Raw genomic sequence first — 27,465 nt, 5'->3', positions numbered from 1 at the left:
AAAAATACATTTAATTAACTGGAAGGTTGTGACACAAACTGACAAAAGCAATTTAAAACAGAAATTTCAAAGCTAAGTCTGACACCTTTAGAGTCATTCTGATCTCCACAGAAGATACATATTTAGGCCAGAATTTTTATATATCCCCATGTATTTTTAAATGTTTGAAAAATATGCATATTATTTACCCAATTGCCTGGAATGTCTGTCGGAGAAATACATATTTATTTTTAAAAGCAATCCATATATTATTTACTCAGTGACTGAGAATGACTGAGAAAAAGCCGTTCTGGTCTGTCAAGTAAATACATATTTATAAATGGTTTTTAAAACATATTATTTACCCAATGGACTGTAATGGCTCTGCCAGGGCCATTACATGTAAATATGTAATTAGCCACATAATAAAACATCCCCATAAAATTTCCCTGAAAAAGATTAACTTTCTATGTGTCAATACACAATTGGTTTAATTTTGTTTTTCAAAATACCAAAAGCTATGTTAATGAGTAAGACATGTTTTTCCATTATATATGGGGGTGGGGGGGCGGAAATATCTCAATTGCTGAAGTCTAATTTTCTTTATTTAATATTTTACTGTTTATGGCTCCAATGCTGCCTGCCATCGGATCCACCTGTGCAGACCCTCGCACCCAGCCGGACCGACTTCAACATGGCTCTGCACAGAGGAAGATTCTACTGGCAGCATGACAGGCTAACTTAGCACTTGCAAAGGTATGGAACTGATACAACTTGCTAGAGTTACGTGTAATGTGGACAGTTGTTGTATTAGCTTCTCCACGCAGCTTGCCAATGCACCTGCAACACTGCCGGGCCCTCTTGAATAAGGTCTGCCAAGCATGAAATATGCCAAATTGGATGATGTTTTTTCACATGGAGCATTGTCCACAATGAACTAGACGAGACCATCAAATCCTTTTCAGTTGTGAAAGTAAGAACAGGATTTGAAACTAGAGCTCCAAAGATTGAACCCACTTCATCACCTAGCCCAATGAGCGTTGGCATTTGGAAGGATGGAACTTAAAAAAAAAATCCCAGCCATATAACTGTTGTGAAGTTTGTTAATTAAGAATGTTAACTTACGAACTTTGACTGAGACCGTACACTTAAAATTTCAAACTAGAGCGAACTATAGTGTTTCTAGTAGTGCAAATGGGTGTTGTAATAAAAGTCATACATTAAGATGTAAATTTTATTCTTTGAGCTGAATACGAGGTGATTAATTCTCACAGCGCAGTGATCAATTGGTGCAGATGCTGCACCTGTAGCAATGTTTGTTTTTGTACGTATTAGTCACCGAAGTGCACCACTGACACAGGTGTCACTTGCGAAGCTGTGCAACATTTCTGATGTTTTGGAAACACTGAGACTGGTAGTTAGGTTGTATGTAGTTCTGCCAATTTTTTCAATTAGATCCATTATTGATTTGATGGAAAAGCAAATAAAGATACCATGGTGGTATGTAAATAGGTTAGACAGAGCATAAGGTTCTGGTACTGAGCTTATAAGTCACATGGCTTAAACGGCTTTATCAAATGTACCTCAATGAGATTTCTGGAGACTGCCTACAATCATGGGGGACATTTTGCAAAAGACAAATACAGGGTTACAGGACAAATACAGGATTAGTCCAGCAGATGAGGTTTAAAACATGTAAAGGAATATGCTAAAGTGGCATATAGGCATCTTTTAGAAAAAGAGGAGTGCTAGGAGTGTATTATGGCAGACTCTTGCTTAGAACCTGTTGGGGTTACAGGGCCAGAATCTACCTCAGTTACACCAGCTTAAATCTGGAGTAATTCCTTCATATCAATGGAATTATTCCAGGTTTACACTACTGTAAGTGAGACTAAAAACTGGCCCATGCATATTAACATTTTATATTTTTCAAAGCAGCAATAACTGTTTATAAATTGATGCTGTATTTCAAGCTGTCTAAATGCTTGGCACGTAGACACCGCTAACTAACATTACTTTGTAATATTCTATCATCTATCTCATGCAGATACTTCTTTTGCCAGAAAAAAGAACAAGACTTTTTCATGCCAAGAATGAATTCTATGTGGTGATCATGCAGCAATTCAAATTTTCATGTTTGCAAACCCCCCACCCTTTCACCTCTCTTTCACCAGACAACTGTCAGCAAAGAGATTCAAAGTGATGCAGACCCAAAAGCAAGTAGAGCCTTCCCACAAAGAAGCCTTTTACCTAATTTACACTTAATTTATTTATAAAATCAAATCAAAATGCTGCCAGGAAAAAAATATTCTTTCTTAGGCTGCTGAAGAATCTTTCCAACTAGTGCTCGCCTCAGTTACTCCATAGCGTATGAGGTTCCCCTTCTCAACTGGGGGGAGGAGGGAAGGAAGAGGAGAAGGATAGCTGAAATAGACATAATGGCAAAGGAGCCCTGACACTAGCTTGACAGATTTCAGCAACAGAAGACCCAAATATGGCATACATTTCTCTATATAGGTACCATAGTGAAGTCTCTTAAGGTCAGATACAAGTAAGTCCTGGGTCCGGCTTTGGTGCAGTGGAAACCTACATAAGATGACACAAGCCTCCAAAATCCACTTTTCTGATTTCTGCACAGACACTTATGGCTTAGTAGAAAGCCAGCTTTTTGTAGAATCTGGCCCTTCCATCGTATCACAATAATAGAAGCAGCCATAGGATCTAATACTGCAGTCCTTACTCAGGCAAAACGCCTACTGGCATCACTGGAAGTTTTGCCTAAGTAAAGGATTGCAATTTTAGGTTTTTCATTCTACAAACTCATAACATAATGTCTGTGAATGTAAAGTAGTGGTCTATATTGTTTAGCTCAGAATACAGTAAGCACACAGTCTACAACAGAGCACCTTTGCGTGTAAACATCTATCCTGAATATATTGAATTATGGAGCATATCTTCATAATTAAAATTAATTTTACATCACTGATACAATATATTTTCAGCACCTGTATATACATTTAATGAAACATACGATGCATATATAGACACTATGGATGAAATTGCTTTCTCCTGGAAGTCAATGGGAGTTTTGCTATTGATTCCAATGAGGTCAGGATAGCAGCCTATTTCTTTTTCCCTCTTTGAAAACTATCCAAACCTTTGGTACAAATAGAGCCATTAATGGAAAGCAACACTCTACAAGTAAGACAATACACATATCAATTAATCCACAGGATGTACATGCGGCAATCAATTTTCCCAAATCAATTAAAAAAAGAAGAAAAAGAATTAGAATTTCCACTCATTTAAATGGGGGAAAAATCAGATTAGTCAGGGATTGAAAACTTTCACATTTGCATTGTGTCTTCATTATATTCAGCCAGATATTGGATAACTTGTGCAGAAGAGTTATATGCAGGAAAGCTGAAAGTTATTATTTTTAATTGGGATAAGATTTTTTTTTAAAACAGCTTATTTCAGTCATCCAAAAAAAGGCAGGAGAGGAGGTAGAGGGGGCATGTGATAAATATTAGAAAACTTTTTAGATTGCAGTTTTAGTTATGCCTGATGGGCCAGTACTGGAAAAACTGTCCTGTTCTTTTTTCCATGTCTCTTTGTGCACCCATGGAAGACATGTCCTACAATGTTTCAGTCATTTGCTGAAGTTTGGTCATGGTGATGGGGATGTTGTTAGGGAAGTAAAAAGAGCAACGTCCATTTGAAGCTTGTCTGTGAACTTTGCATGAACCGCCAGGAATAATGTAGTGTGATGACAAGCCAGTTATACCTTCCACTAAATTTGCTGTCTGGAATGAACTGAAATAGTGTTTGGTTTGTGTAATTACGTCCATCTATCTTTATATTCCAGCGGCATATCGCAAATTGAAAATACTAAAAATTGACTGTTGGTTCTGATATTTAATGATTGCCAAAGACAAGACGATGATTTATTGGTTACTTACCGATGTGACACATTTGCATCTTATTAGACGGAGATTACTATTCCTTAAAATGCGGACGAGGCCTGATCATGTCTGATGGATTGATTTGATTTGCAAATGTAATCAAACTAATAAGAGGGAAAAAATGAGCAATAATGCCTTGTTTTTCAACTGGCAATCACTCCCCTGCCAACAACGCTGATATCCCTGACTAAGCAGCCTTCACACAGTCTTCCTGTCTCCTCAAATAAACAAAGGGATGCAGAGAGCTTGATAAGAGGATAACAAGCCAAGTATGGATGTAACAAGGAGCCTATACGTCAGAACAGTATAGCTGCATTAATGGGCTAGTAGGCATACTAGCCTAAGACTTGCTGTGACTTCTATCATCTTAAAAAACCTCAACAATATCCATCCAGCTAGAACAAGAAAACCCAGAAGAACGTAGCAGTTTTAATTAAGGGAATCCCAGAGGGATATCCATCACCAGTGCAAAAGCAATAAGTTGCAGGTGAAATTATTAGAATACAAATGTAATGGGAAGCTAGTTTGGGAAAGTAGTTTGACCAGCTGAAATCACAATCTGTGGGCAGAAGACAAGAGAACAGTTTCAAAGGACTATCACATGGTGTTTTCAAAACCTCCCAAATCATAAATACAGACTCTCTATAGATTTTTCCCTGAACTGAATTGATAACATAATCAGCTAAGGAGTAAGTTCCACTACAGACACACTAGCTAGCATGCAGGCCACGTGCTGGTATTTCTGTACCTGCTGAAATATGGTTCTAGCTCAGAACAGCTTCTTATGCTGCTTTACAGTAAGTGACCCTAATTCCCCACAGCAGGGCTCTTTTCCTTGTTAATGACCTCATCGCACAATAACTGGTGGGCCCTCTCTCTGGCTTGTTGGAGAAGGTGTGTTGCCCCTTTAAGGGCTAGAGAGCCAGAGAGTTACCTGTTACAGAGGCAGGCAGCTCCATACCAGGTCAGCCCTGAGAGGCTGATCCATCCCTCAAGTCACAGGAAGAGACTGTGCAGTAAAAGCCCCCTTTTTTACCTGTCCCAGGCAGAGCAACATCCACCCTTTCACCCATGAAAATACCATGTTTCGCCCTGATCTGCTTTGGGCATTAGCGAGTTGCTCCTTTCTCAGGGGGCTGGGAAGGAATTTTTCACTTACCGCTAGGGCAAGATGGGTTTTTCACCTTCCTCACAGCAGGTTGGGGGGGGAACAAAACGGGGAGTTAGGTTATGATGTTGAAATTCATTATGTAACTGTGGGGTGGATGTCCAGTGCAGGTACTCCATAGACAATGCATATGGTGATCAGAAAAAATGGACTGGGAAATGATTTAAAGGAGGTATTCTTAAAGGGGTGGAAACAGGGTGGTCAGAGCTCCTATGACTGGTATCAGAGGGAGTCAAACCCCACTCTTTTATAGCCCCCATTAACCCTTATTAAAGGGTTGGGTTGGCCAGAGACCCAGGATGGGTCCGGGGGAGGGGTAAGCAGCCCCTCCCAATATATGTAAATGATTACGGAATTATCTGCACTGTGCAATTTTATCTGCTGGTTGCTCCCAGACATTCGGGAATGAAGTTGTGGCCTAATTAAACCACATCCAGTGTCTCCTGTCCTTCTTCCAGCATAGCCGGAAGGAACTGCGATAAGTCTCCCATCCCATCCCTCTCCCACTCCTCACTCCACCTAAAGTAGAAGGCAAATAATAAACTTCGGGGCCCGCAAAGCTGATCATGACAATACATCTTTAGGGTCTGATTCAAAACACGCTGACGTCAATGAAAGGATCAGAACCTTACAAAGAGCAGACTGGAGTGTGAACCTTGATAGTTATGGGTCTGATCCTGCACACATTGAAGAAAATGGATAACTTTGCTCAATGGAGCTGTTCATGTGAGGAAATTTATTCATGTACTTAAGTGTCCGCAGGATTGGTTACTAAGTTGCTGCAGTAAAAAGTATCAAATGACATCACACACTTTGTTAAGGAAACAGACATCACAAGGTGTTAGGTAAAAACTAAGTTGAATTTATGAAATTAATTACCATGCTCGAAGGACTCAAAATATTTCCATAACTTAAAACTGCACAGCCAATGCAATTTGAATGTATATAAAGATATCCTAACAATGCAAAAGCATCCTGGTCAAATTCCAATTAAATAATTATATTCTGCCTGCCTAAAATTCCCCCTCTACTTTAACTGGATTAGGTGTACTTCACTACTTGTCCTAAACTATTGTTTACTGTTGCTGTAAAAAGTCATCACCTTCTACTGCAGAGATAGTTTTATTCAATTGTTAGTGAAGTTCTCTAAGGCAAATTCTAGCCCACCATGTAAAAAGCTCCAGGAACATATGCCACCATAGCTATATATATATATATATATACACACACACACACATATTTTCACCCATAGCAAGCCCTTTCACAGTCCCTGTCTCTCTCAAAGATTATTCTCTCTCATTGCAGACATGATTGCCATAGGTTATGTGATTGTAGATGGCATTACTCAGTTAGTAGGCATATTAACACTGTCATTATCAACACCCTCTACTCTAGTGGTTCTTAACCAGCGGTACATGTACCCCTGCAGGTACTCAGAGGTCTTCCATGGGTACATCAACTCATCTAGATATTTGCCTATTTTACAACAAGCTACATAAAAAGCACTAGCAAAGTCAGTACAAACTAAAATTTCATACAGACGATGACTTGTTTATACTGCTCTATATTCTATATGCTGAAATATAAGCACAATATTTATATTCCAGTTGATTTATTTTATAATTAAATGGTAAAAAGTAAGCAATTTGTCAGTAACAGTGTGCTGTGACACTTTTGTATTGTTATGTCGGATTTTGTAAGCAAGTAGTTTTTAAGTGAGCTGAACCTTGGGTGTACGCAAGACAAATCAGACTCCTGAAAGGGATACAGTCGTCTGGAAAGGTGGAGAGCCACGTCTCTACTCTGTATGCCGTCCCCTGGAATGCTATGCTGCTCTATCTCTTGTTGTTGTTTTTTCCAGCAAGTAGATGCATGAGAGTTGTGAACCAACTGGATTTGCCCTGCCATTCCCCCCAAACTGCTCATAACTCTTTCCCAGGATGCTCATGCACAGAGAGCAAATGCAGAGCTTTGCGGGCTCTTCCCTTCAAGTGTTACTTACATTGAATTTGGAGGCCTTCTTACACCTGACACTGCTGAGCAATCTCAACCCTCAGTACTTACAATTGGAATTAAAGGAACTCAACACCTCACGTAAGGAGGGATCAATTCTACAAGGTGCTGAACACTGCAGCAAGCTGCGGAGTGCCCTACACACCCACTGACGTCAGTGAGAGTTGAGGCCTGTCAACTGCTTTCAGGATGAAGCCTTTAATGAGTAGCACAGCTTGATTACTAAATTAAGAATTTCTCTTGTGCCTGGCTACAATAAAGTGTCTCATAAGTTCAGGGAGAAAAAGCTCTTGGGAATGTTATTCAATGTTACAGAACATGTTGGGCAGTCTGCACATTTTCAAATAAAAAGGAAAGTTCTCCAGGGTTTGTTTGTTTTAAGTAAAAAAAAAAACAAAAATCCAACCTTCTCTAAATACTACTGTGTGCAATTCACTCCGGAGGGTTTGAAACCTGGAGAGAGTGAATTAAAAATATCAAGGGAAACAAGCTTAATAGTTATTGCCCAGTAAGTATTCATTTTAGGTAATTAAATAAATGAGTATTTAGGACCCAACATGTAAGGCTAATTCTCTTTTTTATATACATATATCAAGCACTGCTCAAAAAGAAGCTTACTGTTAGGACTGGAAACATAAGTTCACAAAGCTCTTGTATGATCCAGCTGATGCAGAAGGAGATTACAGACAACTGATTTTTAAAAACTGCTGACTCTGTTGATCAGATTGGTCCAAGTCTTGCCATTAGCACCCATATGCTCTTTTTTCCTCCCCCCTCCTTATATCCATGCCCAGGTCAGCATGTGCCCTGTCAGAAACGTGCTGACGGGCTAAGGGGGCCTTGCAATTCAGGTAATTAATCCTATTCTAATGTAGGTTAAGCAGGTGTGAAGCCTACCTCATCCAAAGAGAAAGTAGATGCTGTTTAGAGGCACCCTTGGAATTACAGTATTTAGTTGGGCTCAGATGACTTCAGGAAACTAGACCAGTCTGTGCTGCTGACCTAGTCATACAGGTGTAAACCTGTCTGCTCTAAATCCAGTCTGAGCAACTGGCTCCCCCCCCCGGATTTACAGTGTCAACAACACATGGCTGTAAAGCTAGCCTCCTCTTCCCCACCCATATCAAAGTAAATACACTTTTGTTGGAGGCAAAGCTAGATGATTAACTGTAACCTGTTGGGTTTTAGAATTAACTAGACTAAGAGGTTGCAATATGTTGAGGGATGTTGATTTAATTTTACTACTTCAAATCCAGTATGTGAATTGATCAGTTTCAACATACAGCACTTGTGATCTTATGGAAAAAAATGATCAGCGATTGCATTAGGCTTTTAAAGTCATCTAAAAATCTTTCTGTGTTTGGAAGCCTTTATATTCTTTCTGATTCTGGTTGAAATAGCTCTATAAGCAGGGAGGGGAAGCCAGCAACAAAAGTGTTATTTATTATCCACAAATAAAAAGTCCAATAGTGCAACCCTCCTGACTCGTGTAAATAATATTCACTCATCCAAGGTAGGATTGTGGGATCGGGCCCACGTGTCTTAGCCTGTTTTAGAGCAAGTAAACCTCCTGCCTTGAGCTGAGTATTTCTCATTTGCTCATCTTAGAAAGAATTGGCCTTCCTTGTCTATTGACTGTATGGTGTAAGTTGTTTGGGAAATGAAGCACCCTAAAAGATTATTTCAGCAATTTAAATTGGTATTTTATAGCACTCTCCTAATTAGCAGTCATTTAAAATGGTTGGAAATTGCACTAAATTATGGGGGAAACAGCATAATTTTAAGGAAATAATATGCCGGTAAATGCCTAGCATGCCCTGGCATCTCATGTGTGGCACTCCAGATGCTCTCCCATTTGTAAATTCCACTGCTGCTTGAATCTCAGGTCAATTCTGAGGTCAGTTAGTGCTGCAGATATCAGATTAATTTTCTTACAGGGAAGAAAAAATGAAGAGTGTAGTAAAATAAGAAAGGAAATAGGATACAATGATACATTTAGACTCTCTTCTGGTAATAAGGTTAATTCTGTATTGGCTAGGAAAAATGAAAAGACAGGCACCTGCAGTGAGCGTGGAGCTAATCTACTGAACCCGTAGTCACACAAATAATCAGTACTAATGTGAATATTATGGTCCCATAAGTTGGACTACCTGCTTTAAAGCTCAACTCTGCAAGGTGCTGCACTTCTCAGCTCTCATTGGCATAGGGACTACTGATGTGAGTCGATCCCTAGATGAAGTATATGGCACAGCTCAACTGACTTCAATTAAGCTACATCAAATTACACCATCTGGGTCATAGAATTGTGTGTGTGCATATATATTTTCCTCTAGAATTTCTCATTTTAATTATTCCATTTTTTAACAGGTATAAACGATTCCTGTGTTCTTCTTTTCAATTTAAAATCTATTCCAGGGGTGGCCAAACTTGCTGATCCTCCGAGCTGCACATGACAATCTTCAGAAGTTCGAGAGCCGGGGCATGCCTGCTGGGGGTTGCCGCTTTAGCCCTACAGGAGGCGCCTGCTGGGGCTCAGGGCTTCAGCCCTGTTCCTGCTGAAACTCCAAGCCCTGGCAGGCACACCCCATGAGGCTGAAACCCCTACACCACCACCCCTCTGCAAGGCGCTCCCCCCCAGTCTGGTAGGTGGAGAGTGGGGGGCATAGAGGAATCCGCAAACCGCATTTTAACTGTAAAAGAGCCATATGTAGCTCGCGAGCCACAGTTTGGCCACCCCATATCTATTCTTTTGCTGATCTTAAAGCCCTAAAATGCTCAGTAGAAATCCAAAACCTAATGTGTTAATGTAGTGGGATTAAGGTTTGATCAATTTCCCCTCTCATCTCTACCCCATGACTTCGAACCCTTTTAAATATGAAAAATGCAATTGTGTATTCTCAATCCAATGGGCAACTCAGTAATTCACCTCTTTTGTCTAATAAGGAAGCAGACTGTGTAAGTCAGTCCATATGTCACCTAAGGTAACATACTTGTCCAGATTTTGTTATGCAAATTATGAACAGAAAAATATTGCTAATTTTTTTTTACTCTGGCATTTAAGATCCAAATAATGTCTGTTTCTATTTAAAGAAATACAGTTGGGCACTGCCATTATTTGGTGTTCATTTGTTATCATTTCGTTAACCATTTATTATTTTTTAAAGTGCCACAGAAGTGAACAACATTATTTAGGCAGTGATAGAGGTAGCAAAATATTTTGCAAAAATTTACTAATTTCACACTTCATTATAAAATTATTTGGAAACCTTTACATCTTTTGTTTAATACAATTATTATCAATAGGTATAAAACAGGATTCCATATATGTAGCATGAAGAAAATATGATGAATACTGGATGGAAATCTTTCATTTTGCTATGTAAAACTTGTTCTCCAAGTCCGTAATATAAGAAAATAATTTTCCACTTCATTTTTAAATACATATGTTTTCAGATTAGCCTGTGATATGCTATAGAAACCCTCTCTTTTATGCTTCAGGTATCCAGCTGCCACACAATTTATATCTCTTTCCTCTCCTCTTTGTTTTTCAGCCATTTTCCCTGAATGTCAAAGCCAATTTAGTGCATTTCACTTTGCTGAATAAATCAGAGGCGAAATCCTTGCTAAAAGTGAAAATTTGATTTGCTAAAAGGAGCTTAGGGCAACTATTAATCAATATATCCAGAGTGTCAAAGCTAAGGCCATGATAGACATACATTCATTTGGAGATTGGTTGAGGCAGATAAAGGGGGACACTGGGGGGAAAAAAGTGCAACAACCAGACTGTGCATGTGTTGTTGGGGGGGGAGGGTTGCTTTAAAAAGGGGGAAAGGATTCTGATTCTGAGAGAAACTGATTTTACTGAAGGATTTAAGCATTTTTAAAGGCTTTGTTTTAATGAAGAGTAAATAAATAAGTGGTGAGCTGAAAGTTCTTTTGTGATCTGATCAACAGAACTATGTTTTTTACAACGTTCTTTCAGTTGACAGAGAACGGATGTTAAAACCGAAAGCAGCAGGAGTTACTTGTATAAGTTTCACTGGATGTCTTCATATCAAGTTCTTTCGTGTCATAAAGAATATTTATTTTATATTCAACCATAAGACTTGGAATGGATAGATGACTGGGCATGCAAGATTTTCTTTTCCTTTATTTAATGCTAGTCATAGATGTCAGAAGTGATAATATCAGAAACTGAAGTCTAGTGTTTATGCACAGGACAGGCACAAAACACCAGTAGGACAAACTTCCTCACATCCCCCATCCCAGTGTGCCTCATCCTTACCTGGAACCAATCTTCCCTGAACAGCAGACCTGCTAATATTGTGTGTATCTGTTATTACACTTGGGCCTGCTCCTGTTCCCGTCAAAGTCAATGGAGGTTTTGTGGTTGATTTCAGAAGGAGTGGGAGCAGGTCCCTAGAGTTTTTTGTGCCAGATCCACAGATCTCAGATGAATGTTCCAAATACTTTTAAAATAAACATCTCGTACAAGAGAGAAAAAAGACCTTTCCATGGCTGTCATTTCTACCCCTATCACTTCCCCATTTTTAGTTGAAAACACTGGGTACTTTTGTTAGCGTGCGTGCCTTATAATACAGCTTCTCATACAGAACCACTGGCAGTGGTATAGGCTACCTTAGCAGCACTTCTAAAAATTTCCCCCCAATTTGCTAACACTAGTTCAGGTCCACCAATGTTAGCAATGTTGATGTACCAAAGCAGTGTAGATGAGCTGCTGGCATTGTAAGCACAGTGTTGGAGCAGGGTTACTCAGTATGGTGCTTAAAACACGGGCAGTGGCTGGCAGCCCATCCACACTAAGGCTCCAAGATTCCAATCTGCCATTTAGAGTCCTCCAAGGTGCTAAGAGAAACACTGTGGAGTGCACATATGAATGCATAATATACGCACATATTCATATAAATGTATCTCCACAGTTATCTATAATAGTCACAGTGGAACCCTCTGATATAGTGAAATTCAGGGAGAGACAGTTCAAGGAAATCTGGGGCTCATGAGAAGCTGCTTGACTTGGATTCCCGACTGTAAGGCCCAGTCAGTGACCTTCTCCCATGACTCGAATGCCATTTAAACTGTGGATTGGGGGAGGAGGTAAAATACCATAGTGAAATAGTTCTTATGTCCAGATCCCGTGTGCATGCTTGTGGAAGGGGGTTAAAGGAAGAGTGGATTCTGTTTTTCTGATGAACAGGAGACAAGGGGAACTTGCAAAGGGTCCAAGACAGTGCAGGGATAAAAAGAAAGATGTCCTGATTTCCCAAGAGGCTCAAGTTATTATCACTACAGAGCTGTCAGGCTGCATGAAGCAGCTCATACTCCATACCATGTAGCAGCTCATACTCCATACCATGTAGAATGAGCAGTAAACACCACATTAGCATTTCCACCTGCTTCTGAAGGGACAGGGACTCCAGAACCTGGGGATTGCTGTGCAGCTGCAAAACTGGAAGTATTGCCTAAAATGGCCCTGAATTCAGCTAGTAGCACAATAGACAGTGGAAGGCCATAAACTCGACAAAACCACATGATTACATTGTGTGGGAATGGGTATGGAGTGGGTGCACAGTGGGGCTCTGTCTCCACTCCACAAAGGCCTGCAGAAAGAGGACTATGGAGACAGACTGGGAGGCTGGCCATGGTCAAAGTGCTGCAGAGAGGTTGAAGAAAAGGCAATGGAGAGGCTGTAGGATATGCTGCCTGGAAAGTGGGAGGTGAAGTGCATACATGCAGCCCCATGTAATTTTCCCACAAAAAATCCCAGTCTGTCTCCAAAGTCCTTTGGGTCTATATGGAGTTAGTTCTGCATGTGCACTGGACCCTGGCTACTGTAAAACTCCATCTGTTGTGAAGTAGCATGGAAGTTCAACTTTTTTCATTTACACTTTCTATGACACAATGATTTATATATAATAAACACACACACTTTAGGGTACACACAGTATATGTGAGAGTATGTGCATAAACACATATATACACACACCTTCCACCTACATATACACATAGGATACATTGCTGGAACACTTTAAAGTGATTATTTCCAGCTTCTTCTTTATGTCTTTACCCACATTTTTATCACACAGAGTGGCATTTCTGGAGCAGATGATGAGTAAAGGGCAGTTTAAAAATGACAACTCTACAGCGAATCATATTCTTGTTCAGTTTTAGAATGTTAAACTACACCCCTGAGAGCTGCTTTGGAAAGGAAAGCTTAAATATTGTCCTCTACACAGAGTGTATTGGAACAATAATGTTTCATAAAACATTAACATTAGCACTAAGATATTCAAAACATTCTTGGATCTGCTCCAGCCAAAATCATACCCTCATGTAGTACCCCTTTTAAATACCAGGACAGTGACTATTTTTACCTATACCTATAATGGAATATTGTTAATTCCTGGCAAAATAGGAACACATTTGAAAGCAAGCAAGTTTAATTTATGAAATTGCATAACTAGTTAATTTTTGATAGATTAGCCCAGTGTAGTCATTTCAACCAAATTTTTCATTTTAAGTGCGAAAACTTGATTTCTATGGTCTGGTTGGTGTTTTTTCATGCATGCAAATTTTTTTTAGAGAACATTTTGTCCCTTTAGCTTCCTGTTATGCACAGTTTTAAGAGCTTAATGTTTCCTGCCTCCACTTAGAATAAGAGAACATTGCACATTTTTGCTGAATGTCAATGAGACAGTTACATTACAGAAATGGTGCCCGAGTGACTCTGAAATTGTGACTAGACATCAGCAGAATCCCATCCTACACTGGAGAATAGCTTAATTAATTCAATATGCCCAAAATAAAACGGCCCCCCCAACCCAAAGCAAAGGGGAGGGCCCCAACCACAAGTAACCCATGGCGTGAAACAGCTGTCTGTTATGTAAAAAAAAATGTCTAGCACAGCTCCATAAATATATTTAGGCCGTTTATATAGGTCAACTAATGTGGGTTTTGTCTCATCAGGCAGGAGATGAAGCAGCCTCAGTGTCTCTCTAAGCACCTTCAGCATTTTGCTAACGAAGTTACAGTACATAGGAATATTTTAATCTGACAGAAAGAACAACAATAGATCTGACTGCTGGGCTGATAATCTTCTTATCACACCCTGTGAAACCTAGCTCTAATATTTGACTGAGCCTCCATTACTTGGCAACCCATTCTAAAAAGGCCAACAATAGAGAGAGAGAGAATGAAGTGGACTGTGCAAGTACCTCCATATCTACATAAAAGAGATTAGAGGCGACAGCATTCCATTTTACAGCTCAATCATATTGTGTTAGCACGCGCTTATCCGAGCGCGGATGAAATTGAAAGAGAAATAAAGAAGAGTCAGGCAGATAGGAACCAGAAAAGCGAGGCATGAGCAATTTCAAGGATATAAAAGGATGCTAATGGCGGGGCCCTGTCATTCTTAAAAAGGGCTATTAGGGCACCATCATCTGTTCTTGTGCCCTTACACTCCTCTAACTAAAGTCAAGCATTTCTTAATACCATTGTGCTCTTTTTCTTCTTCAGATAAGACATGGTCATGTTTCATAACAACACACTTCCCATTTATTTGATTTATTAAGGTGAGCAGACTAATTCTATTTGCTGTTAGAGCTTTTCCATACATATTTTTCTTTCAATATTTCTTTCTGTAGAACCGTACACTTTTTGTTCAGAAAAAGCGGCTGTAGAGAATATTCCCAATAATTCAGAAGTTCTAATGATCTGATGATAGCATAGTAATTTAATAACATTTTAAAGCAAATTTTAGGAGATGACCTCCACAGAGAATGGTGTGGGTGGAGGGATCAAACGTGTACAGCACTTTACTTTCTGTAGATAACTTCAAGAAATAACCCTTCTTTATAATGGCTGAAAAATGTTATTTTTTTCCACAATGAAGCTGTCTTTCAAAATATAAAGGTTTCCATTGAATTACAATGCATTATAGCTAAGTCTTTTATTGGTTCTAATACAACTCAAATGAAAGGGCCCTTAATCATGTTACACCTGAAGAAATACTGCAATAAAGCAAGATCTGGTGTAGCCCACATAATGGGCCAAATTCACGCCCATATATTGTCATTGCGTTCAATGGATAGCCACCAAAGGTTTATTTGGCTGACTATGACAATATCACAATTCATCCCTTTGTTGCTCTTTGTTCCTTTTATGACTTGCCCCTTTTCCCAGTTCCACTGTATCACTGCCTAGACTAACATGTGCTGGCACAGGCAACAGCAGGGTTGCACCACCGCAGGCTTCCCTACGGTTGTTCTGTGCCAATGCCAGTCATTAGTTAAGCTCTGGCAGCCCAAGTTAAGCAGCACTCCGTCACTCAAAACCAAACTAAAAACCTTCTGATCATGCTCATAACATTTGCCCTTTAGCATGTCAAGCCCTTCCTCATTTTGATTTTTGTGCTCTAAAGCAGCAAGCACAGATTTTATCACTGACTTCAGCTTATCAGAAGGCTTAGGAAAGGATTGCCTTTGTTTACTATTTAGGCTATATTTTTTTTACCCAAATGGGGTCAAGCAAGTAACCGTAGATAGTGCAGCTTTACCATGGCAGGTGTGGTTTTGACTTTGTCTCACAAGACAGGGCTGGCCTACTATAGCAGTTTTCCTCAGCTAGTTCAGATTGCGGGTCTTAAATTTATAATGCCAGCTTACAGTGTCCAATAGCTTTTCATGCTAACTACAGGCACTGAATTGTTTTTAAAAGATTGCTCAGTTCCTCAACTCCCCCCATACTCCAAAAGAAAGCTATGCAACATATTCACAAATCAAACTGATAAAAGATCCTGGGGCAATCATCGTGGTGTGTGACTGACTTCTAGCTCCAGCTCTTATTTCAGTTAGACTAATGTAGGTATCTTCTGAAGATGAAGCTCAAACTCACCTATTTAACTAGTTTTGACTTAATTTGGGGTGCTTTATTAGCAACCAGTGTAAGACAAAGTAGCTAGTATAATACAGAGTGATGTTTAAATTAGTTTACAATTTGCTTGGGCTCATCTAGACCTGCTCTGAACAAAGCCATTCAGAAATGTCAGCTGTGTTTCTAACCACTGTAACAAATTGTTGCCTGAACGCTGCACACCTAATGACTTCAAATTAGCTTCACTGCGATATTGCCTGACAGTTCGTTACGACTGTTAGCAACATAGCTGGCGTATCATGACCAATAAATTGGTTTCAGTGTGGGCTGGGAAAGGGACTTCCATCAATTTGATTAAAGAAATTACTGTAGCATTCAAAGCATAAAGACAAACTAGTTTAAGGAGACAGAAATAAGTTAACTGTACCAGAAAAACATTGCTCATGATCCTAAAGCTTGTTTATAAACCATTTGTGGTACAAACTTTGAACAAATAAATTTCATCTGGGCAGAATATGAAATATTTCAACATGTGTAGGATACCGTCTCCCTACAGAAGTAAAATTATGCTTTAGAAGCATATTGATTATTAATTATTATTTATTATCTGTACTGTGGTAGGACCAGAAGCCCAAGCAGAATTGGGGCCCCACTGTTCTTGACATATAGAAAGACGAAAACCCAACACTAAAGTGTTGAGTCACTACCATGAGAAATGCTTAAAACAAAAGAATCTTAGGAACAAAGTAACATACTGAAATGTAGATGTTTACTATCTGCTGTTCCATCTATAAATAAGATCCAGTATTCTGGCTTGCTGAATGTATATATGTAATCTATACAGTCTATTAATATTACAATAAGGGTGCCATTTCTGATGGTATTAGAAATATACATTATTTTTTTAACTTTGATAAACAGAAAGTTGCCTGGATTACGCATTCACATTAAGGTGAATCAGAGAATTCCATGGGGTAAAATGAAATCTAAAAGGACATTGCTACATTGGCTATAGCAATTAAAGTACATCCGTCCTCGTTGTGAATGGTTGGTATTCTGAGGCTCCAATATGGCTATTAGCTGACTGAAATGCACAAATATCTCCAGTTATCCTGCTAGAATACTAAGACGATTATAATAAAATAAATAACATAAATAAAAAGCTAACACTTTTTTCATATGTTTCTGAAAGGTGAGAGACTGACAGCCCTGGAAAGTGTATTTGTTTATTAACCCATAGTATGACCTCATTGCACATTAAGCAGGGGTGGAGGAGAGGGCGTTGTCTGGTTGCTAGAGGAAAGTGCATACCTCTTTAAGGAATAGAGAGGCCCAGGGTGAGTTTGCAGCAGCCTCAGAGCAGGTCAGCATGGGGATACTGACACATTGCCCCAGGTGACTGGAAGAAAGGGGAGGTTACATAGGCACATGCCGGACTAGAGAAACCCACTTTTACCTGGACCTGATCCACTTTTACCTGGACCTGGCACAGCCAAACAACAGGTACAAGTGTGTCAAACACTGCATTGAAAACATGCTTCAGACCTGACCTGGAAGATCCACAAATCTTTGATCTGAGAGATTATTTCGTCTACTCACTGTCTCTGCTGAGATTGCTAATTAGCTTTAATAATAGTATGTTATTGTGTGATGTGGACACTGGTCCATCTTGCACAGACCAAGGAAATATTGAGATATAGTGTGGTTACCTGGTGCTGTACTGCTGGCATAATCTGGTCCTAAAACCAGTTTAACTCCCCCAAGGACTTTAACCCCAGATTAAGGTGATCTACCTGCTAATGTAGGTGTTCTTATGCCACTTCCCCAACTCCTGCTGGGGAATAATATATATATTATGTACCTGGAATATGTTTAGCCCATCCAATGATGACCACCAATTCTCTGTCTGCCAGGTCACAAAGTGTGGTGAGCGCTTTGATGTCACTATCTGGAACAGTGGGGTCAGGCATGGCATAGATCTTCTCTGGTTCCGCAACCAGCAAATGGGAGACAATCTTGTTATCTGTAAAAATGGACCAGAATGCTACAAGATCACCAACAGTGTTACCCTATTTCTCTGACAGGTGAATTAAGTTTCACATTAGCTTAAAAACAGTGACCACCTTTAACCCGTGCGGCTCTATTAACTCCACCAAGGAGTTACAGCAGAGATTGACTGGGGCCCATATAAACATTTTCAGCAAGCATGACTCATTTATTGTACGTAAATTACAAATAAAATAATATGCATGGGATGCACAAATACAATTATTACATCATAACATTTGGAATAAAATTGTCACCGACTAAACTTTTAGGTATTGAAATAAGTTTTAGGTTTTGCAAATTGAGACTTTTTCTGTTATTTATATTTTTGGATATAGTGTGTTTAAGAAGAGCTGCACATTGCCTGAATAAAAATAACACAGACAATTAACAAATAGTTAACTTCTTAAAATCTGAAACTTCTGTTGCCATTCTTTATCTCAGAAGTCAGAGTCAAACTGTCCTAATACATGTAATCGCAAGAGTTTCTGAGCAACTATCACCCTATATATCTTATAGTATCTATAGCCTGCTCTTTTAAAATGATAATACTAAGATTTCTGGTCCAAGGGGCTTGTATTCTAGGAACGAAATGCGACTGCCTGTATTTGTGCTACTCTGTAATGCAGAACCTCAGAATCTCACCCAAAACTAGCTGCTTTTAATTTAAACAGGAGTGAGCTGATACTCCTTTCATTTACAGATAAAATCAGGAGTAACTCCATTAAAATCAATGGAAATATACCAACGTAAAACTGGTGTAAGTGACGTCAGAATTAGGCCCTATTTGAGAAAACTCTTTTGTACACAAAAATGTTGTATTATTTTGGAATACTTTTTAATATCTGTAACATTTTCATTTATTTTATATTTATTTTGCATACAGTTGAATCCTGTGATTTATATGGAGCAATCAGTTATGTTAGAATGAACAGTCAAAAAAGAAACAGCAAGAAAAACTGCATGGGCTTATTATAAGACACCCACAACTCTACAGTATACAGGTATCAAACACATAAAATCTGTCAGTATTACACCGTATATTGAGGCTTTAATTTGAGATGCAAAAAGAAGCCTTTTTATTAATTCTTTAGAAGCCTGATCCACCTCCCAGAGAACTCAGTAGAAAGACATCAGTGGGAGACAGATTGGGCCCTTAAGTCTTCTATACATTTCCCAATATATGCAGCCAGGTGTCCTACCTTTTAATGATAGGTACATCTTGTAGCATACCTGAAATGTATCAGCCAGACATAAAGCATATGTTCTTAGAGCCCAAACAGTAGCCCTTTAGAGGACTTAGACTAATCCTTTCAGTCCTTTGGGATAAACAGTCATGTGGCTTGACATATATAGGGTTAAATCCCGAGAAGATTGTCTAACACCCTCATCTCCCTCTAACTGCCAAGAAAGCTGATGGAGTTGATATTTTTTCCTGCTTCAAAATGTCAGCTATAGGCCCTACTGTCCTCATAGGAAAAACTACAACTGAAATAAACGGGAGTTTGACTTGCATAGCGACTGCAGGACAGGTTCCAAGATATCTGCTACTGTCAGATTTCCCTAAATACCCTTCCTTGATTCTGATTTCTGATACTTTACCACTCTTTTGTGACACTGACTCCTTGATTCTGATCCATTTTCAGCAGTATGTTAGCCTTATTATAAATTCGTGATACATGTAAGTCCTTCATAAAATAAGTGCAAGACCCAGCTGGAAAGCATTCCATCAAGTATGTTTTATTCCAAGGGGATGGATTCATGTTTATAAGACCTATAGGAGCTAGGCCATCTAAATAATTATTTATTTCAATATTCTACTTATTATCAAACTGATTAACAGGGAATTTTAATATTATTTAAAAATGTCAGTTGATAATTTTAACGGAGAGTGGCAAATAGTTTTTCAACATAATATTCTTTATTTTTTTAATGAACAGATGCTTTATTTGGTTTTTTGATTGTTTAACTTATTAGAAAACATCATTCTTTCCAAAAGTTAAAGATCACAGCATATTTTCTCAAGAATTTAACAAAAAACCCATATGCAGTGAAAAGCAAAGTAACTAAATTCTATTTTTCTTACTACTTATTCGCAAAAAATGTATAAATGGACCCAGCATTCATATTGTAATGCATGAAGATGGGGACATAAACCATATATTTAAAATTATAGTATATTAGTGAACAAGAGCTCCAGATTGCTAAGGTAAATGTCCACAAATTCAGTTTTTCTCAGTTCAGACTCACACAAGGAACAGACTGGAAATCTCCTTTTTTAAAATAATAGCATCTTCATCAAATGTTTGCTTCTTGCAGATGATTCAAGAATAGTGTACATTTTCATTTCTGCTTCACAAAATCTCCACTTTCATTATTCTGACAACACAACAAGACCTGAAGGCAGGCCACTAGATTCTGTAGATAAGAAAAGAAATGCAAAAAAGAATAGAAAGAGGTCTGTCTAAAAGAGACCACCTAATCCCTGTTATTTCACTACAGAGAAAAAGGCTATATGTACTGAAGCATGGTTTAGTACAAGGCATAGGGAAATTCTGAATGTTCTCAGAAATCCCCATCACGCAGGAAATTGAATAGCCATGAGCACTGTTTCTAGGTAAATCTTATTTAATGTTTCCCTAATTAGAATCAATAGAACCCAATTTTCATTCCTGTGCCTTTGTTATGCACAAACTATCAGCCAGGGTCCAGAAAATCTCCCAGGCTACTTCCTTAATAAAACCGATTCAACTGTTCCCTGACACTTATCTGACAGGATCCAAAAATTAAGTTTTGTAAGTGTTTGTTACAAAAATGTTTGTAATTGGGTGAACTAAGGAAAATTAACAGAAGCCTTTAGATAATAATGATTAATAAGGAGATTAGTTTATCTCAGACAAATGGAGTTTACTAAAATTGGTGGTTATCTTCTTGAAGTTGTTGTAATACACTACTTCCCAATAATCTCAGGTTTACACACAGTTTCTTGGATGCTTCAGCACAATAGTGTTAACCTATGCCTATATTAAAGGACTGGAATATTTTTTCTATGTTAGGAGGCTATCAACATTTCAACTCAATGACAACGTAAAATAAATGAAAAAACTGGCAATCTGTGCATCCAGCAAAACTAAACCTCTAATGAAATTAAGCCTTAGAGTTTATTAAATTTTATTGTATTATCAGAAAGTTTTTATTATAATGTGAAAAATCTGCTTAATGCAGCCCTAGATTGTATTTACAGAATGGTGGAACAGCTTATGCAGGCTGAGAAGAAGATGCCAGATTGGACAATTGAAGGTATAATCAGCATAATGTTTTTTTGGAAAGGCAAAAGGAAACTATGCCATATGTTCACTTAAGCCTTAATTTTATGTAAAACTGGTCGTTTTTCCTTTGACATCGCTAAAATGCCCTTTCGCTTACAGTTCAAAGCCTGTTTATTTGCACTACAGATCCCCATATGCTCATGTGTATTGTACGCAGCAGTGTCCCCTACTGGGGAACACGAGATGAAATCAACACTGTTTTCTACACAGCTAGGTAGTGTCACGGGCACAAAACCTCCATGCTTCGTTTATTTTTCCCTAAATGTGGGGGGGTGGGGTGGGAAGGTTTGTCCCGCTTTGATAGCAAAATAGCCTTCTTGACAGTGACAACTGTGTATGGGAATTCTGTGTATGGAAGAGTTCACAAGCACTTGGTAGGAAATTCATACCTTTGTAGGCTAAGTCTGTAGTCTCTTGCACTAGAGATATAATGCAGTTAAATTTACTTCATGGAATTAGTACAGTTGCTACTTGAGTTTGTACACGCTGCAGAGCAAAACCTCCAACTATGTTTTGTTAATCGCAAAGACACCGGAACTTGTATTTAGCAAAGGGATGATCAGCTCTCTCTCTCTCTTTTTTTAATTTTTTTTCCCAAGGACATTTTTTTATAAAAGACATAATGCCCATAAGGGCATCAGAGATAGAACTACCAACCTATGCTTGTTATTAGTGTAGCACATTCCTCTTTTCATCTAATGTTAGCTAGTGTGTTAACCTTCTATAGCTATAAATTAATGAGGCTCCTAATGTATTTTCATTGGGAGGTTGAGCAGTCAAACTCATTTAGTTAGTGAAAACTACAAAAATCACTTTCTTGTGAAATCTGAAACTAGAAGCTCCAATGAACTAATGATCACAGTATGAACCGTTTTATGTACCAATGAAAATAAATATAACCTGTAAATGAAAAATGTGCACTGCATAAACCATGCATTAATATGCTTCCACCTGTAAAAAGCTTCATCTGACAGTCTGAGAAAAGATGAAAATAACTAATAAGATTTTTTTTAAATGCTCATGTTAACTGCATAACATATAGCGCTTACTGTAGCTTTTTAGGGACAAATTCTTGTCCTACAGAAGTCCATGGAAGCTTTAAATGGATCCATGAGTTATTGATGTTTTGGAGGCAGAGAAAAAGCTGATACATCTGATGTACTTACATGGCTTTTTGGCTGGCTGAACTAGCTGAGGGTTCAGGTATGGGCTATTCTCGGCATCTATTCTGCGCTTGTACTTCTGGCGACCTCCACGTACTCTGTCTAGGCGGACCCCTAAAATGGGAAAAATAAACACACACTTATTTAATGCTTTCCATGTGATGCATTTCACGTGACAATCTTCTACCTAGCGCTTTGACAGATTTCTGTAGCATAGTCAATGCAAATTTCTTTTCTCACAACCATAATTACTAAAAGCAACAGAAAAAGATATAAGTACTTGCAACCTATTTATATTTTCATACAAACAAGATAAAAGTTTAGACTATAATTTCTTGTTGAGAAGACCATTTTAAAATATTTCAATTATTTTCATAACATCTTGCTACTAACATGCTAAAAGCTCCTGAGACTGGGGTTTGGCCTAGAGCTCTTTCAACTGGGGAGATTCTGAGCTGAACAGTCCTCTTTAGTAGAAGCTTTGTCAACCTCTATATGTGGTTATAAGCGTAAATAGATTTACTAGGCTACTGTTATGAAGCAAAGGACCATGAAGAATGAGAACTTCAGAAACAATTAACACTGAATCCTGTTGTGATAGTAGAGCTGTATTTAATTAAGATAGTCTAGAGAATTGACTGCAGTAACTGTAGAGTAACCTCTCGAAGTATTATAGGGAAACAAACATGGTTTAAAATCCTTCTGAAATGGAGGGGTTACGTTGGGGTTGCAAAGGACGGAGAGCTGCATTCATCTGGATATCAGTAAAGCCAAATCAGCATTTGCATTCTGCTGTCACATTATATATGGCTTAAGTAGTACATTTGTGTTACCTGAGATGTCTAGGCATGGGATTTATATGAACTGAACTTCCTGAAACAAGCTGGAGCTGCTCTAGCAAAAAAAAAAAAAAAAAAAGAGGCGGCATTCATAAAGCAACAAATTATTTTTATTTCATTCTGAATCATCCACACAGATTCCAGGCAGCCAGAAAAAGTGCCAGTATAACCCTTTAAGGAGGGAACTTCAGCCAGTAAGGCAACAAGAAAACCAGTGCCAAGCACAAAATTTGTGCCTGCCCTGATGACACGGATTTAACTACTGAAGAACTCAACATGTGACAATGTCCTCACTGCACACTTCTCTTTTCATTATCTGATTCATTATTCCTCTCTCTTCCCTGTGTTTTCACTCCCATGATCATCATATATGCTGCTTCTCCGCATCCTTCCTTCTTCATCTTTCCTTCTTTCCAGAGCTGGCTTGAACTCAGAAAAATCTACAAATGATGGGAGCTCCAGTTTGTGAAAGCCCCTTCTGTAGGGCCAGTCCTCTACTTAACATGGGATGTTGGGATCTGCTGCTGTCTGGAGCCACTTTTGGCAGGGCTAGAAGAGCAAGGATCAGTGTGCTGTCTATGGACATGATTTGGTGAAAAAAAAAAAGCTAACTGCAAGGGACGATCTATCACTCCTTTTCCCAACCAAAACAGGAGAGAGACTAAATGGATTTTGGTGGGAGAAGGATATTTTGATGCAGGGTCAAAAATCCCACAGCCAGCTCTTCTCTCTTTTACATTTCTTCTGGCCATTTGTCCCTCTCTTTCCTTTCTGTTATTCATACACTTAGGTGCTCGACACACTAGTTGCTGAGGATCGGAAGAAGTTAAGTGAAGGGTCCAATCCTGCAAACTTTTACTCACACAAGTAGACGCCTTACTTGATGCTCCCATTGACTTCAATAATATTGTGAGTAAAGGTTACGAGCATGAGAAAAGATTTGTATTAAAATCAGGCCCTAAGTCAGTAACTACAATACACAACCTACAATTCTATGCAAGAGTTCTCCATGCTCTTTGCTAATCATGAGACTGTGTAGTGATCTCCAAGCCTGGACGGTGTTGCATGAGATCATATGGTTTTAACTGAAACTGTACATTCGTTTACTTAAACACAGGGAGCACATTTTTGATTAATTATAGATCTAATCTATATACATTTATAAATTACACTATATAAATCATAAAATAAAGCAATCATGTACCCACAGAGGTCAAAGCATGATTATGAATGAAATCTCTATGTATTTATGTATCTATGTATTTACAGTGTGTTCATATATCCTTATCATAAACATATTTGTGTGTATGTGTGTATATATATTACACACAAGACCAAATTCTGATCGCAGTTATATGGTATAAATCCAGAGTAATTTTACCAGGAACAGAATTAGATTAACACAACATGTGTATGCTTATCTGTAAATTCAAGTTAAGCATATACATTCATTAGCACAAGTTATTACAGTTTATTAGACAGAGAATTTTAAATTAATGGTTAATAAATGTTCATAAGCACCCCAATGAGCTTGATCTCCACCCAGGAAAACTGACATTCAAGAAACTATACTGCCAGAAAATACATTAAAAAGTCCATGGCTTGTTGGTTGAACATTCAGAAAAAGGCAGAGGATTAAAGCAAGCCACATATGAGATTGGTGGAATTATAAAAAGACTGCCCAGCATGTTAAGAAAAATAGATAGAAAATGAATTCTGCATAATTCAGGTGTCATCCTTCTTTCTGCTTGGGAGGAGATTTCATAGAGATAAAAGACGGATTGCATCGGACAGAAGTATGTTTAATCAAAAAGTAATGGAACTGAAGATTAAATTAAAATAATAGAAATCTACCAAGAAGAACAATTTTTCCTCCCTTGCATTTGCACAGATACACATTGTCTGGCTATATCGAAAGAAGGAGACATTTGACATGGGTTTAATTAGGCTGCAACTTTATTATTAGATGTCTGGGACTACACGACAGATAAAAGTGTATAGTGCAGGTAACCCCCCGTTTATTCCGTAATTACCTGGGTGGCTTTTACCAGTTCACTCTCTTTTTCCATCCAGGTGCCTCCAGCAAATCCATTGCCGGGACCTTACCGTCCACCCTTCTTGTAGGAGGGTTAAGGTGGGCTATAATAATGGGGGATTGGCTCCCTGCCGTACCAATCACAGGAGTCCCCAACCACCCCCTGTTTGTTCCTTTAACGAACACCGCCTTTTAAGTCCTTTTCCAAGCCATTTATCCAGTCACTGTATACCTTTCCTATGAGGTACCTGCACTGGACATCCACACACTGAAATAATGAGTTATGACATATGGCCTACTGCCCTTCATGCCGTGCATGAACAGAGCCCTTCCTGAACCCGCTGTGGGGAAGGTGAACCCCCCGCACTGAGCCCAAGTCAATATGGTGGCAAGGGAAAAATTCCTTCCCAGCCCTCCTAACAAAAAAGGGGCGGCTAGCATAATGCCCACAGCAGGTCTTGACCAAACCTGGTATTTTCCTGCATAAAGAGGAGGGAGAGTGGGTCCTGCTTCAGATGTTTTTGGGTAAAAGGGACGCTTCAGCCCAGAGCTGCCCCTTTTAAACCCTGCATTCCTAGGGGATGGGTCAGTGACCTTGTTGTCCCCTTTTGCAACAGTTTTTCATCTCCTTCCTGCCATAAAGCGTTGTTCCCATTCGGCCGGCCAGCCAGCCAGGCCCCCCTCCGCTTAAAGGGGCAGGGCGGTCATTGAAACTGCTCACATGTTCAATGGGAAGGAAATACAGACAAGTATCAATGTGGCAAAATCATACATAGAAATATATATTCACTCACACATGCATTTAGACATCCGTATATACACAACTTTTACAAACAACAACATACATGTGAGCATTATAATTCTTAATGTCTTAGGGAAATGTATTGCTGAACAACAACAATTTAAAATAACATACTTTTGTAACATAACTATTTCTAACTTTAGTGTAAAAATACTTTTTAATTCCCCCCCCCACCCCCGATGTTAGATTTTAACATACCATTATATCAATGGAAAAGCAAATTGGGGTTCTATGGACCTTTTACTAGTATAGACATAGAATTTACCATTATGCTTCCTTAATTTTTTGCTTAATCCTAACAGCAAATAACTATATTAGAACCACATTTTGATACTCTTACTCACATTGGGGATCTTACTAAGCAATAGGAATCTTATAAGGACTACTTGCAAAGTAATTTGTTACTCAAAGGTGAGAAAGCATATCAGAGTCTGACCCTTTGTGAAAAGTGGTTTGTTTGGGTTTTTTTTGTGGTGAATGGGAATCCACTAGTTGGAGAGGTTTATTTTGTGTATATATATTCTCCCCCAATTCCCGACCTGTAAACCATGGCAATTGTGAGAGTTGTCACAACAGAAAAAGTATATTTGCCAGTTTGGGACATTATAACTAACTATACACTCCTCTATGTGTTCGCCTGCTCTACTTTGCCTATCCAAAACAAACAAACAAACAATTACAATGCATGAAGTTGCTTTTAAAAGGCTCAGTTTCGGGGAATAATATTAACACCTGATATCCTGGTCATAAAGTTAATTAGTGCAAGCAAACCCAGTATGTTTATAATATTAACAGAGACCCTGCGGCACACATTTAGAGTACAGAGGGAGTAAGTAGACCTTTGTTCTAACCCTAACTGTGCAAGTGTGTCTTTGGCAACTCCATCTGTCATTGCATCAGTTTCCCTATCCATAAAATGAAAATAATGGTACTTAGCCCACCTCATTAAAGTGATCTGCGATTTTCAATGAAAAGCCTTCTATTATTACAGTACTCTGAGGCCACTGGTATAAATGGGTATAGCTTCACCTAAACCAAGTGAACTCACATCAGCAAAGGATCTGGCCCCTAATGTACCCTAATGTCAGCTTTCGTCTTGAAATCCTTAAACAGGAAATATCCCAGTGACGTCAATGAGAATTTTATCTCAGTATGGACTAAAGGAATGGGCCAATTACCAATTAAAACATGATTTCAGCAGTCAACACTAAAGCAACTAAAACAGAACACTCCA

The 27,465-nt window shown here is 38.7% G+C and overlaps 1 protein-coding gene across 6 annotated transcripts in view; it reads right to left on the bottom strand.

Annotated features, from left to right (window-relative positions):
* Positions 1-27,465, bottom strand: part of ESRRG (estrogen related receptor gamma) — a 437,341-nt gene that overhangs the window by 37,550 nt on the left and 372,326 nt on the right. For 4 of the 6 annotated variants that reach the window (XM_077811943.1, XM_077811940.1, XM_077811944.1 and 1 more), the window contains 2 exons: positions 22,559-22,669; positions 17,879-18,040 (listed from right to left, as the gene is read on the bottom strand). In XM_077811943.1, the coding sequence (XP_077668069.1) occupies positions 17,879-18,040; positions 22,559-22,669 (273 nt within the window). Of the gene's footprint in view, positions 1-17,878; positions 18,062-22,543; positions 22,670-27,465 lie in introns of all 6 variants that reach the window. The other 2 variants (XM_077811945.1, XM_077811942.1) reach the window with 2 other exon arrangements.

This window comes from Eretmochelys imbricata, chromosome 3 (assembly GCF_965152235.1).
Source record: "Eretmochelys imbricata isolate rEreImb1 chromosome 3, rEreImb1.hap1, whole genome shotgun sequence".
In the NCBI taxonomy this organism is placed as follows: Eukaryota; Metazoa; Chordata; order Testudines; family Cheloniidae; genus Eretmochelys; species Eretmochelys imbricata.
This window is presented reverse-complemented; position numbering and strand designations above follow the sequence as displayed.